Source organism: Urocampus carinirostris, chromosome 11 (genome assembly GCF_059441175.1).
Source record: "Urocampus carinirostris isolate Australia breed hairy pipefish chromosome 11, RoL_Ucar_1.0, whole genome shotgun sequence".
Taxonomy (NCBI): Eukaryota; Metazoa; Chordata; class Actinopteri; order Syngnathiformes; family Syngnathidae; genus Urocampus; species Urocampus carinirostris.
This window is the reverse complement of record NC_142359.1, coordinates 20,006,184-20,020,926: the sequence shown is the minus strand read 5'-3', so window position 1 is coordinate 20,020,926 and position 14,743 is coordinate 20,006,184. Positions and strand designations below refer to the sequence as shown.

At 39.0% G+C, this 14,743-nt stretch overlaps 1 protein-coding gene across 2 annotated transcripts; it reads right to left on the bottom strand.

The window, feature by feature from the left end:
• Positions 1–4,869: 4,869 nt before the first annotated feature.
• Positions 4,870–13,049, bottom strand: mpdu1b (mannose-P-dolichol utilization defect 1b). Of its 2 annotated transcripts, XM_088348510.1 has the most exons (8): positions 12,846–13,049; positions 12,307–12,372; positions 8,129–8,261; positions 7,972–8,057; positions 7,402–7,520; positions 6,107–6,217; positions 5,783–5,959; positions 4,870–5,062 (listed from the first exon to the last, which is right to left on the bottom strand). In XM_088348510.1, exons 1-7 carry the CDS (start codon positions 12,970–12,972, stop codon positions 5,822–5,824), a joined length of 780 nt encoding a protein of 259 aa, XP_088204636.1. In that variant the 5' UTR covers positions 12,973–13,049; the 3' UTR covers positions 4,870–5,062; positions 5,783–5,821. The 2 variants fall into 2 exon arrangements, with proteins under 2 accessions (XP_088204636.1, XP_088204635.1); XM_088348509.1 differs by having other exon boundaries at positions 4,870–5,959; positions 12,846–13,048.
• Positions 13,050–14,743: the final 1,694 nt, after the last annotated feature.

Here is a 14,743-nt window from a genome sequence, read left to right as displayed (position 1 = left end):
TTTGTCTCCCTTTCAATGATTGATCATTCAAAGTTCAGTTAACTTTATCACTCCACTTTCCCCCTCGAGCGTATCCAAAGATCGTATTCAGTTTTGATTAATCATACAAAACAAGAACGACGAAAAATAGAACAATCTCATTTTATGTATAGTCGCATTTTTTAAATCTTCAAATACAATGATATACAATATACCAAGGATGGGCAAACTACATCCCGCGGGCCACATGCTGCACCTCAGGCTTTTACATCTGGCCCACCAATTGAGAAAGGAAAACATATCTTAATATTTATAACCGTAAATTGTCATATCAGTAGAATAAATTAAAAGTTCGGGATTGTCCCTATTACTTGTATTGGCAAATAATCTTGGTATTTTCTTAGCTTCAGCTGAGCGCACCATTTTTACCCAGACTTTCATGTGTTTGGCTTTTATTTCTGTTCAAGGGAATCTCCCCAATCTCCCCAAATCGACTAGCATTATAGCACAAATTTTCTTTTTGTGCTAGTGTTGGGAATTAAATATCAAAATGTATCGTTTACCAAATTGTTCAAATTACTTATCTGACTCCATTAACCAAAGACAACCTAGATTCACCCAAGAATTTATGCGTGCTCGTTTCTTGAGGGAAAAGATGAACAAGAAAGCCGACGTTTTCACACGGGGCCAGATTTAATTTCATTAGCAATTTAAGTAAGTGTACGCCATCGAAAATGGCCGAATTAGTGTCGTTGGAGTCTCTGGCAAGCCTTTTTCTGAAGTCCTTTAGCTCTCTCCTTATTGGCCCACGTCTCCCCGCAAGATGGTGTGCCGGCTCCTCCCATGGGCGTGGCAAGGAAGCCCAACGTGGGCTCCACCACCTCGCCGCGATGTCTGAAATGTTCAAAACAACACCAAGCGTTTCTACGTCATCAGGGCCCCTCTGCGTCTGGATGTGCTGATTATCTCATCAGCCCTTCGTCCCGTTCCCACCATTCCTGTAAACAATATTTCCTACCAGGGTGCCCTGAACTTTCACTGCACATTGAATAAAGGTACAGTCAGTAAATAACTACAGCATTAAACTCAATAAATGTAACTTGTATTCAATCGTATAAAATCCTTTATAGTCAAATGTATAAAATCCTTCACTAGTAACTTCCAGACTTTCAGCTGTTTAAAACTCCCATAATCTCCGCACCCCCCTCCTGTTTTTCTATCTTTGATCCTCTGTGTTGATAAATTGTGTGTCCTATTTCCAAGGGCCTGGGTCATTGATTCCATTTTCTTGGGATTAGTAATTCACGTCCAAACTCAAAGAACTTAAAGTAATGACATGTTTTAAAAAAAAAATTTTTTTTTTAAATCAGTTTAGGAAATTCAGCTTAGCGCACCAGACTTTCATATGTGTTTGGCTTTTGGGGGTACCTTTGGCAGTAAGATGGCCTACAATCGTGTAAGCTGCCTCTGGGTGAGCCTCATATTGTGTAAAATAAATACAAATTTCTTGATCTATGAGTATTTTAAAAATGACATGCCTATATGATAGTTCATGTATTTCTGCTGATTATTTTTTTTCAACAAACACATTTCTCTTTTACCACTGGGAGACGCTAAATAATACACAACGTCCATTTAAAATAACACTTTTATAGTAAACATAATAAAACATGAAAGGGGAAATAGTTTATACAATTAAATTTTTTTATTGATGTGAAAGATCCAAAACTTAAAGGGCGCAATCTATTATTTATTTCAGTCCTTTAAAACCAAACTAGGGGCATAATGGACCCTTTCATAGCCTACTTGATGTCACAGACGAAGGTGGAGGCAAAAGAATGCTTGCGCTGGTCAGAAGTCAGAGGAAAAGAAAGATGTCATAGCTGCTAGTTGTCGTCTTGTTGCATGATTGTGTGCCAGGATAGGAGAAATCACGTTAACGATCGTATATTGAAGTTTTACAGGACACTCTAGATCAAAGTGAGTTGTGCATTATAGCGAAAAGATTGGACCAAGGCCCTCATAAAAAATGCTCTGGTTTGCGCCGCACACTTATGTGAATTTCCCTGCGGGGATGAATATAGTATCTATCGATCTATGTCAGGTAAAAGAAATTAAACGCTTTCGATTTTTGCTATGAAGGCTAGTTACTTATATCAGCAAAGTATCAATTTATTTTCTTAGATTCAGCTAACAGTTTGCGTGTAGCCTAAACGCCATTAAGAGATGGATCTCCCCGAAAAAACATCGACAAATACATGATTAAATAATTGATTGTCCATGCAGTATTTTCAAGGCTTCCGCTAGCATTTAGGCTACACGCTAACAGCTAGCCTAAGCTAAGAAAATAACAAAATAATCTGTCAATGTAATAAGTAAAATGGACTCGATAGCAGCCATCAGAAACGTTTAATCTCTCTTACTTGGTCTTAAGTGTGCTCAGCAAACCCAAGCATTTTGTTTTGTAAAATAAATGTTAATGTCTCGACCTACGAGTATTTTTAAAAATTTCACATTTAGATCATAAGCAGAAAATACGTTTTCAATTTTTTTCAAATCTACAGTGCATCCGGAAAGTATTCACAGCGCTTCACTTTTTACACATTTTGTTATGTTACAGGTGTCAGGGAAGACCAGAACAGAGCAGGAGACCCCAGAGCGTTCGTACAGTTCTTTATTTGGGGAAGCGTAAGGGTTAGCGGGAGACGTGATCAATCGTAGCGTGGGACGAAGGCAGGTCGAGTTTACCAGGACTGAAGAGAAGATCGTAGCGTGGGACGAAAGCAGGTCGAATCGGAGGCAGGTCGGATCGGAGGCAGGCAGGCAGAATCAGGTAAACAAGAAGGCACATGTAATCGGGAGAGTCTTACGGGGTACAGAAGTAATCCTCCGACAAAGAGTTCTCCGCGTAACGCGTTTAAAAAGGGAGCATTAACCAATCAGGAAGCACATTCCAGCGCGCCACATGATTACCCCAGGTGGCTCCACTTGGGTAATCATGACAACAGGCACATTCCAAATTGTATTAATTTTATCTCTTATCCCCAAATTCTACACAAAATACTCCATTATGACAATGTGAAAAAGTTTTTTTTTTTACTTTTTTTGAATTTATTAAAAATAGAAAACTAAGAAATTACATTTACATAAGTATTCACAGCCTTTGCCATGAAGCTCAAAATTGAGCTGAGGTGCATCTTTTTTCTACTGATCATCCTTGAGATCTTTCTACAGCTTAATTTGAGTCCACCTGCAGTAAATTCAGTTGATTGGACATGATTTGAAAAGGCACACAACTGTCCATATAAGGTCCCACAGTTGAGTGTGCATGTCAGAGCACAAACACCAAACATGAAGTCAAAAGAACTGCCTGTAGACCTGCGAGACAGGATTGTCTTGAGGCACAAATCTGGGGAAGGATACAGAAATATGTCTGCCGCTTTGAAGGTCCCAATGAGCACAGTGGCCTCCATTATTCGTAAATGGAAGACATTTGGAACCACCAGGACTCTTCCTAGAGCTGGCCGGCCTTCTAAACTGAGCGATCGGGGAAGAACGGCCTTAGTCAGGGAGGTGACCAAGAACCCGATGGTCACTCTGTCAGAGCTCCAGCGTTCCTCTGTGGAGAGAGGAAAGCCTTCCAGAAGGACAACCATCTCTGCAGCAATCCACCAATCAGGCCTGTATGGTAGAGTGGCCAGACGAAAGCCACTCCTTAGTAAAAGGAACATGGAAGCCCATCTGGAATTTGCCAAAAAGCACCTGAATGACTCTCAGACCATGAGAAACAAAATTCTCTGGTCTGATGAGACAAAGATTGAACTCTTTGGTGTGAATGCCAGGCGCCATGTTTGGAGGAAACCAGGCACCGCTCATCACCAGGCCAATACCATCCCTACAGTGAAGCAAGGTGGTGGCAGCATCATGCTGTGGGGATGTTTTTCAGCAGCAGGAACTGGCAGACTAGTCAGGATAGAAGGAAAAATGAATGCAGCAATAAATAGCGATATCCTGGATGAAAACCTGCTCCAGAGCGCTCTTGACCTCAGGCTGGGGCAAAGGTTCATTTTTCAGCAGGACAACGACCCAAAACACACAGCCAAGATCTCAAAAGATTGGCTTCAGAACCACTCCGTGAATGTCCTGGAGTTGCCCAGCCAGAGTCCAGACTTAAATCCGATCGAACATCTCTGGAGAGATCTGAAAATGGCTGTGCACAAACGTCTCCCATCCAACCTGATTGAGCTTGAGACTTATTGCAAAGAAGAATGGGCAAAACTGCCTAAAGATAGGTGTGCTAAACTTGTGGGATCATATTCAAAAAGACTCAAGGCTGTATTTGCTGCCAAAGGTGGATCAACAAAGTATTAAAAGGCTGTGAATACTTATGTAAATGTGATTTCTTAATTTTCTATTTTTAATCAATTCAAAAAAAGTAAAAATGAAACTTTTTTCACATTGTCATAATGGAGTATTTTGTGTAGAATTTTGAGATAAGAGATTAAAGTAATACAATTTGGAATGAGGCTGTAACATAACAAAATGTGGAAAAAGTGAAGCGCTGTGAATACTTTCCGGATGCACTGTATGTTTGAAAAAAAGTGTTTTTTTAATCTATTTGGAGGCACTAGATACATACTGTCCCTTAAATTGTTTTCAGTGAAGAATTCGGATTTTTAAAATGACCAAAAGCTCCCAAAGGTTTACTCAGCTGATGATGTCTCCTTTCAGTAATACTACGGAGTAGTTTAATAAGTGATTAGAGGGGTTGAGGCGAAATGTTCAGCTCAAATGACATATAGTAAGAAAAACAAAAGGTGCAACCATCATTTTAAATTTATTCTGGATTTATATATTTCATAGTAATTCAAAAATATACAACAATCCTAATGGCACTGTAACCACAATGTTTATTGCAATCTTTTGCTTACAGGACAAATATCACAATGAAGGGTAACGAACATTATACAATGACTGCACATACAGCCGTTGGAAATGTCATTATTGTTCTATGCAATCAAACTGTACATCATTACAAATCCATGGCCTCGAACGTCACATTCTCCAATCAGCTCCAAGTATTCTGTAGAACATCCAACAATTCTCCAACAGATCACATTGGAACAGTCTCAAATTGATAATGTGGAAAAGCACAACATCCTTTAGATTTTTCTCAGGTTAGACTTGTGGAGTTACTATTTTCGTGTTAGAACAGATTTTTGGACGGGGAGGTTGGGGACCAGGAATACATTTTGTTTTTGTAATCATGATTAGCTCGGTGGCCTTGGGGGCATGCCCCAAGACTGGGAGGTTGCTGGTTTGAGCCTCGGCTGGCTCATACCCAAGACTTACAACATTGGTATCCATTGCCTTGGCATATGTCTTGGAATTGGGGGATTTAGTCACCTAATGTCTCCCAATCAGATGTTGCAACACATCAGTTATGTTGAGCAAGGGGGCTGGAAATCCCCTCCTCTGTTTCAATCTCCCAAAAGAGTGTTCATGACTCTAGCCACTTCCCACTAGGGGGATATGTCTATAATCACATACACAAAGATAAGAGATTAGCCGAGCAGGGCCAATGTGCAAGGTGCATTTTACACACATGCAGTCAAGAAACATATATAACTTGCCAAAACACCGGGGGATAAACGTTGGAGATTGAAAATCAAATAGTCAGGCTTATACAGTTTTATTTAAGAGCAGAATCATAATTCTTGTGCAAACATGGGAATGTTTTTTTGTGGTTTCCACCTTCTATCTGGGCATGCTGTGTTTCTCATCTCCTTTCCCAGATACTTACTGGTATAAGAATCCCTTTGCCGTTAAGAAAATTCTTTCTTTACTCTCGCTTCTTCTTCTTTTTCTTCTTCTTGCGTTCGGCCGAGCTGTTCCAATAGTAAAGGACCTGCAAGGCGATGATGCCGTTGCATGCCGAGGAGATGACGTAGGTGCATGCCAATAGTGTGTCGCCCGTTTCCTAGCGATGCGTGCAACCAAACAATGTTAAAACAAAAAAACAAAAATATTTTATTTAAAAGTTTCCGAGTCTATTGTGATGCCATTATTCAATTATTCAAATCGCATCAAAGGGGATTAGAACATGTTAAAAAAAATGGTCCATTACCTGTAATGTGGTGAAGATGCGAGCCAGTGATCCGGCAAACAACAAAAAGACGGAAATGGCCGACAACTGGCCTGTGTGCCCATTACGGAAGTTGGTGGCTGCCTGAATCAGCTGGAACCCGAACACAAAAGCGCATACAGGCACTGTCATAACCATGTAGTCATTTTTTTCCCATAAAAGCAAACACTATTTAAGATATACCGTAAATTCCGGACTATAAGACGCTACTGTTTCACCACATTTGAGACACTACAGCTTTAAATACGGTGCGGCGATTCTATTATTTTCGTGGCGGCACCGAAGATAACGGTGGAGGTGCACTATTCCACAACGCATGCGCTCTAAATACAAAACATTCATGAAAGACTTTTTATAGGAGAAGTAAATCATTGTTTTTCCAAAATTATTCACACAATATATAACAGGAGCAAACCAGTAGGTTTAACAGTACCTTATTGAATATTTACAATGTACTCACGATATTTAAATGTTTTCCCCCACAAATGAAGACCTTAAATTAAACATCAGAGTTGAACACTATTGGAAGTTATCAAAAACATTACACTTCTCCTTTAAGATGTCAGGTCGTTAAAGTTTCCTTTGTCTCACTAGGACTGATGAAAAGCGAATGCAACTTGGCCCGGTGCCGTGGGAACCGCCAATGACAGAAACACAAAAATACACGTCTGTGTTGCAATCTGGCACTACTCTCCAAAGTTTGTTTGGCCTGGCACTGCAGTTTGAAAATATAGGGCTCACATTTTACGTGAAACTGCCCTTTTTCGCGTTTTCGTTCGGCGCAGTAGTAAATTTATGTTTGTCTTTGTCATCGCTATCTTAAATGGTCACACGATCCGAAAACCATTCAGACCGGAACAGAAAAAAGACGCAACCGAAAACGCTGTCAGGTATGCAAGGGCTCGGTACTGTTGGCTTTCTGCAGCCAAAAGGTGAAGACACCAAGTTCCCCATGCAGTTAACACAAGATCTCCATTGGGCTTAAAATGTAAGTAATGGACCTGATATAGTACATTTACATAACTGTTTAAGCCGGGGGCTTTAAATCCCATGTGGAAAAAAAAAAGGGTTTCGTTCTCTAATTTGAGCATGCAATTTTTAATCAGGTGCATTCTGTAGTCCGGAATTCAAGGTATATACCTTTAACCTCTCACAACCAACACCCTCCAAACATGCACAGCTTGGAACATTAAATGCGATAATGTCACACCACAAAAATTGACAAAAATTAACTGTGTATATACAATAGTGACAGGCTTAGATTTGACCGTGCCTACCCTGCTGACGATGATGGCGGGCATGTTGGAGGCCTGCAAGGATGTGACCACCCAAATGGGAGTGACGGGAAGCAGCACGAGGACCAGCAGTGCTGAGTATAAAATCACGAAAAGGAAACCTGCCCCACGCACACAACAAAACAAATCATATTGTATATTATTTTGCTTCTAGCAAACAGCATTTATTGACAACCCTTAACAAAACACAACGATCAACAGTACAGGTGTCATCAGCTATTTGACAACATGCGCTGGCCATCCTTGGTTAAGATGGGTGGACTACGGGGGTTGAAAAACACATATCACATTAATAAATGCAAATAGTATGGCCTCTGTTTAGTTGACACTCAAAATGCAGTCTTAGAGTTAAAAAGGAACACGTTCCTGGAACACAAATGCTTTTCTGCATAACTAGTAACGAGCTACTAATAAAATTAAACTGTAACTCTATTGTTGTTATTACAAGGTACGTTCCTACTTTATTAGGCTACTTTATAAATGCAGGAAGTAGTAACTGAAATAATTTACTATTTCCGTAATGCGCCCAACCCTGCATATAACTACTCTCACCTCTCCCGCTTCTCCCTCTGTAGTGCTGAATGAGGAAGCCGATGGTGACGGTCTGCAGCGTGAGGAAAAGCGCTTCACCCCAAGAGCTGCAATAATAGACACGTAAAATTAACTGAAGTTGTGGCTCTGTAAATATGGGGCATGGACTGAGACCCACCTGAAAGGAAATTTGTTGGTGATGCTGTAGGCCATGGTTCCCGTGATGGCGAGTAGCTCCAGGAGCACCGACTGGAAGCTCAGGCCTTCTGCGCTTTTGGCCCCCATCATTTTGAGGATCTGAGGGAGCTTCACTGGAAATGCATGCCTCAAAAATCAATCGACTCGCACATACTTGCTGTTCAACCTTTGCAAATTTGGAAATATTTGGGTTAGAATCCATCCCGAGTTTGTTTATTTTATACAGGAACATCTGTGCTCCATTATTCCTACATGATCCTTCTTCATTTACATTATGATTATATTTAAGGTGACATTGTGAATCATTTAGTGACGACTGGTGGTAAAAAACCCAACTTTTTGTGTTTTAGTACTCGTTTCAGGTTTCACTACACACTATACCTTGAGAGAACACGTGTCAAACTCGTGGCCAGTGGGCTAAATGTGGCCAGCCACATTATTTTGTGTGGTCTGCAAGAGCCTAAAATGTCTGGACATCTTGAAAATAAAAACGACTGGTTTGACCAACATCTACATTTCCCACAATTCATGTCGACTACAATACCTGTAAAATGATGGCCCAGGCCACTTCACAGCAGTGTTTCTATATAAATGCTGATTAGTTAAATAGAGAAATTTTGGATTTTTTGTTATGTTTAGTACGGTAGTAACATATTGGAAAACTGCATGTGTAGCTACATTTTTTTCAATGCAACTGCAATTTTTGTGACTTTAACAACCAGGGATCAGAATGGAGATTTTCATTTTCAGCTGAAATAGCCAGGGTCCAGGGGCCGCAGGCCCCGGCCAGGTTCAGGGCGGAGCCCGGTGGGGGGCTCAGGGGGGCAAAGCCCCCCTATAAGCCAACAGCATTTATCTTATTTGCTATGTGAAAATTGCACTAGAATGAATTAAATCCAACAAAACAGAAACCATGTATTTTTTTCAGTTTTAAGATGTTTAAAACAATTGGGGGATTACAATGTTACAACCATCACCATTGTTGTTGTGTTTTAATGATGAAGATGGACCTTGTATTTAGCTACTAATCAACAATATATATGAAAATATATACATTAATAACCATTCATCATTAATTTGAAAATAGAATGCACAAACTGAACATGCTTAAAGAAAATACATGTCATAAATTTTGTTTATCCTGTTCTAAATATTGTATAAACACAAAAGATAAAATCATTTCATAAATAAATAGATTTATAAATACCTCAGATTGGGATTTTCTGTCACACAGGGGAACCAGTGGTTGACTGCTGCTAGTATTTGAAGTGGAAGGATTTGGAACGGCCAATAATGTTGAACCGGTGGTGTTACTGTTAGTTTCACTGCCGATTTTAAATGCGGATCCAAGTGCATAATTTGATCGCCGGCAAGCTATTTTTGCTTTGTGCTTGTTCATTTTAGCATGATCGATCAGTGCCACACAACCTCGCGTACCATAATTGATCAGATCGACAAAGTATAGACACTTTGCTTTCCCTGGAACATCACACTTTGCGATGAACTGGCTCAAAGTTTCTGTAACTTCCTCGATCTTTGCGCCGATTTTAACGTTTACTGTGACAGTCTTCTCCAGCCATGACCACTTAAATTTATTCTTGATTCCTTTATCAATCTCGGAGACAAAAGCCTCGTCTTATTTTCTTAGTATTTTCATATTTACTTTTTCAAACACTCATTTCACCGTTTGAAAAGACCGGAAGAAGCGCCATGTTTGAGAAAGCCAATGCTCTGAACAAAAGCTCCGCTGATTGATTATCAGCGAACCTTATCGACCAATGGTAGGAGTCGATCTATTTGTTAGCTAAACCAAATTGTGTGTTATAGATCTAATGCACTGCGCTGCGCTTCTTTTTGCCGATTTTTCTCGCGATCTCTAACTGCTAACTTGGGGTGATGAAACGGTCACGAATCATACCTCACCCCCCCAAAATATTTTCTCATCGAATTTAGACGATGTACGGGAATGACCTTTGTAGGGATGTGATTGACGTGAGGAGAAAAAGTCTGAAACCTAGCTGGGGGTTTGGGGGCGACCGCCCCCCCCCCACCCCCCCAAGCTCCTGGGTTTTAGGCAATTTACTTGTCCAAAACCATGCTTATATTTATCATTTAAGTAACATTTTTAGAAGATTAAAATAATTTGCCCACATAACTGATTGTTTAGTAAATACTGCAAGATAAGTTCAAATGCAGTTCAGTCCCTGCAGCTTGTGCAACAATGCGGCCAATTTTTCTGACGGCCGCCAGGGTGCGCCAGAGCAATAAAGGTAAGAGTGAGACAGTCGGATTTTGAATTTGTTTGCTACGAAAGTGAAAAAGTCGGAATGCCTTTGGGGTTCAAAAACAGCGGAAATCCGCGGATCCGCGGAAAATTCTGATCCCTGAACAACATTCTGATTTATTTTACATCGATAAAGTAGGGCAGGGGTTAGCACATTCGCCTAACACGCGAAAGGCCCTTGGTGGAGAGGGATGGGCACCACCAGGCTGTACTTGCCCCAGACATACCACAGGAAATGGTGCCCCTATGATCTTAGTGGTTAAAGGCTCCAACCAACCATTTAATTACATTTAGTTACATTTTTAATTTAATTAGGCCATCTGAAGGCAAGTATTTCTCTGAGTGGCCCTCAGTGGAAATGAGTTTGACACCTCTGCTATAGGGAGATTGCGATTTTATTCAGCGCCTCCTTGTGGTAAAAAGATAATAATAATGATGATTTGAATAATGAGCAAAAATACATAAACTATCAAATAATTGTGCATCTTTTAATTAATTACAGGTCAAAAATGTGTACAGTATTTATTTGACATCACATTAGGCTGACCTAATGGGAGCTTACACCATTGTCCGCCATCTGGATGCTACTGGTAAAACCAAAACACAAAAACCTTGAAAGGCTGTGCAATAAATGAGAAAAAATGGTGTGGTTTGGTCACTTTCAGTCCTTAGTTCATATTCTTCTTTCTTTTTCAGTTGCGCAACACAATATAGTTGAAACTGTAAAAAGAAATGTATACTTTTGCGCAAAACTGTGATTTAAGAATTATAATAATAAAATATAATGACTAATATATATATATATATATATATATATATATATATACATATCTTGTATTTTTTTCATTATTGTTGCTGCTAAATGTTATTGCACTTATTTTCATTGCACAATTGTTACAATGTGTTATCCTTCTCAATTGCATTATCATCATTATTATTATTATCAAAACTTGGGCTATTCTAAGCATTGTGTTGCAATTAGTTTTTTATTTGCCTTTAAATCCTGATAGTCTTTTATCATTGTTCTCTTCAAAGTCTTTATATTACACAGACTTGTTCCCTTGTATCTTTCAGATTTATTATCCCCGTGTTCCAGTCCCTTCACTCTGAAAATGCTGGTCCACTAGTGATCCCAAGAGCCAAGAAGAGATCCGCAGGTTCGAGCGCTGCGGAATGCTCTTGCCTCTGAGATTCGATCTGCAACCTCAGTGGAAATGTTTAAATCTAAGCTTAAAACACACTTCTATTCTATAGCATATGAATAACCTATGTTTTATGTTGACAATATCTGTGTATTATTTGTTATTGCAAAATCCCTTGCAGCCTGGTCATCCTGGAAGGGGGATTACCTCATGTGCAGTCCCTTCTCAAGATTCCATCATTTTCCTCATGTTGAGGTTTTTCAGTTTTTCCTTGCCCTCATGTAGGTTTTAGATCAGGGGACGTGGTTTGCAATAATCTGTGGTCTGTGCAGCCCTTTGAGACTCTTTGCGACTAAGGGCTGTTCTAATAAAAATGACAACACGTTATACCCAGGGGCGCCATGTCAAATATTGTTGCATACAATGTTTTACCACGTTGATATCAATGACAATAAAGACCATCCTAATACTAATTCAACGGTTAATTATTACAAATTACCCTTTTAACTACGAGCAGATTATTTCATCTGTTTGACAGTCAATTTCTTGGGGGGAAAGGACAATTTCAAATCAAATCTCTGTGCATGGGATACCAGTCCAAAAAGATTGGTGTGTTCAACTGCTGAGTCAACACAGTAAATTCCAATTGAATACCAAAGAAATTATGCAATATCCCTCCCTTGAAGTTATCTGTGTTGCAGTTTTAATGGAGGTGTGAGAAGATTGATTTACCCATCATTGATCCCAGGATGATGCCGATCCCCAGGGCTTTGCTGAGTAAAATCTTTAGGCATAGTACTGAAACATAAAATACAATTAAAATTTTCATTCAGTTAAAAAAACAAAGATTTGAATACTAGGCAAAATTCACGAACTCTCATAGCAATAGTATTTAAAAAAAAATATACATCAAAGGTTAAGAAATATTTATTTCTATTACATAGTGGAATCCCTTCTTAAGTCGCCACCTTTTTTTGTCTGCTGTTTTGTTGCTTGCTGTGGCTCTGCTTCCAATGCATCATATACAGGTACAGTATATAAAATAATTTCAGGTAACTGGTGGTACTATTGATAGGAAAAATATTTAAAATTTTCGGCCTAATTAATAACCAATATACCATATGCAATCTAAAACACAACATCACTATTAACAGTGTTCTTTAATCTTTAATAATTAAATATATTTCAACAAGTGTGAATGTGTTTCCAGAAAACCAGACCAGCATGTTTAAAATTAATACACTAAAAAAACCTTATCACCTGTCACTCACCATCTAGAAAATTGAACTTAATGAAAAGCTCATCGTAGCACGATTCTGGCATTAAATACGTCAATAAGACGCCTTTAAAAGGGTCCATGATAGAGGAAGCTTCCTCTTCGATGATTTCTTCCGCCATTGTTCTTCGATCAAGTTACTTGACCGAGTGTGTGCTGTCACTTAATCTGTCCGTGTGGTAACCCATGGCACCGACGGGAATGTTCCGCATGGAATTAAACTTCCTAAAGTTCCTATTTTAAAACAAACAAACAAAGAAAAGAAAACAATTAATATATGACATTGTTAAAAAGAAGACATGCCCTGACAAAAAACGTTTAGTGTCACGGTTGCCATGGCGCCCAATTGGCACCACCTGTGTGGCGCCAGCTGCGGCTTATTGACAGACTGGCTTTCCGTCTTTTTAAGCTCAGTGCTCTCATTTTTCCGTTGTCAGTCCGTCAACAAACCTCTGCCCCGCAAGACGTGGGTTCTGACTCGGTCCTGTTTTCCTGTTGTTATTTCCTGTCCGGTATTGTTCCCGTATATTTTGTCCTGTTAAATATCGGTTTCCTGTTTTGTCCCCGTGTAGTTTGTCCTGTTTATTTCGATATCCTGTTTCATTATCAATCCGTTCCGCCCCGTCCTGTCCGGTATTGACCCCATCCGTCCGATAGCTCCTCGGGCAATTGGAATCGATCTCGTCGGTCTCTGGTTTCCTGTCTTTCCACGCCAAACCGCTGTCTAACGTGCATGACTCGCCATTTCCCTAAAATAAAAGGCTTGTGTGAGAACGTCATGCGTTTGGGTTCTGATCCTGTTCCAGTTCTTGACAGTTTAGGGAAAAAGTGAGACAGAACAAATGGTTCTGTTTGTATGTGTTTTATTTGCCTTTTATTGAACATCACGTCATTGTAAACAAAATTTGCAAACAAAAAAAATAAAAAAAAATAATGATAAATAATTTATTTTCAAAGGTGAAAAATAAGTGCTGCAGAAGTACGTAGAAAAAAAGAAATGATATTAATTGGGACATGTCTAACTCAACACAAGGAGGGGATCCTTGAGTATACTGTATATACATTTGTCCATTGGGGTCGTTTATGAGTCATAAATTATGACAACTTAAGTAATAATACAATACTACTACTACTACTACTACTACTAATAATAATAATAATAATTATTATTATTATTATATAAATATCGTTGAACCTTTTTTGAAAAGTGGGGTTCTATTTGTACATGTGTACAGTACTGCAAGCGACACCGTCGCTTCTTGATTCCGTTTTGTAATGGGTATTCCAGCTCTTTTTCTGAGAACCGGCTTTTTCTGCTCAGTTCTAAAAAGAGCTGTCTCCTTCGGCTCAATAACGATCCCATGGATTTAGTTGTTTTAGTTGCTTTAATCCATATATATCAGCGATAATTGTGTAATTTTGGACACAAATTGAATTAATAGTTGATTTTAAAAATGTAATGTATAATTCCACAGTATGATATTAGCCTTTATTTTTTCACTCTACAGTGAACTTTTAACTCGTTTAAACATTCCACTTTTTATCGTAAGCAACTTTAAAGTTGGAAAGGAAATGCAATATATTAACTCTTCAGTGTTATAAATTATAAAATTAAAATCAACTTTTAACTATTTACAATAATTTAGACTGAAAATAAACAGAATCAGCCGCAGTCAAACTGTGACTGGTATAATATCATTAAAATGTATCATGCATCATATACAATGTGCTTATTTTACATTTATGAATTTCTGGGTCCAATCCCACTTACGTGTTTCTTAGAGTTCCAAGACACTCCTAAAATTGATTCTAGTATCTGTTTGAACTGGTATAGCATACCCTCTCTTACACAAAGTTCACTTTTCATGGTCTTGCTACCTCACTGGTTTGCAT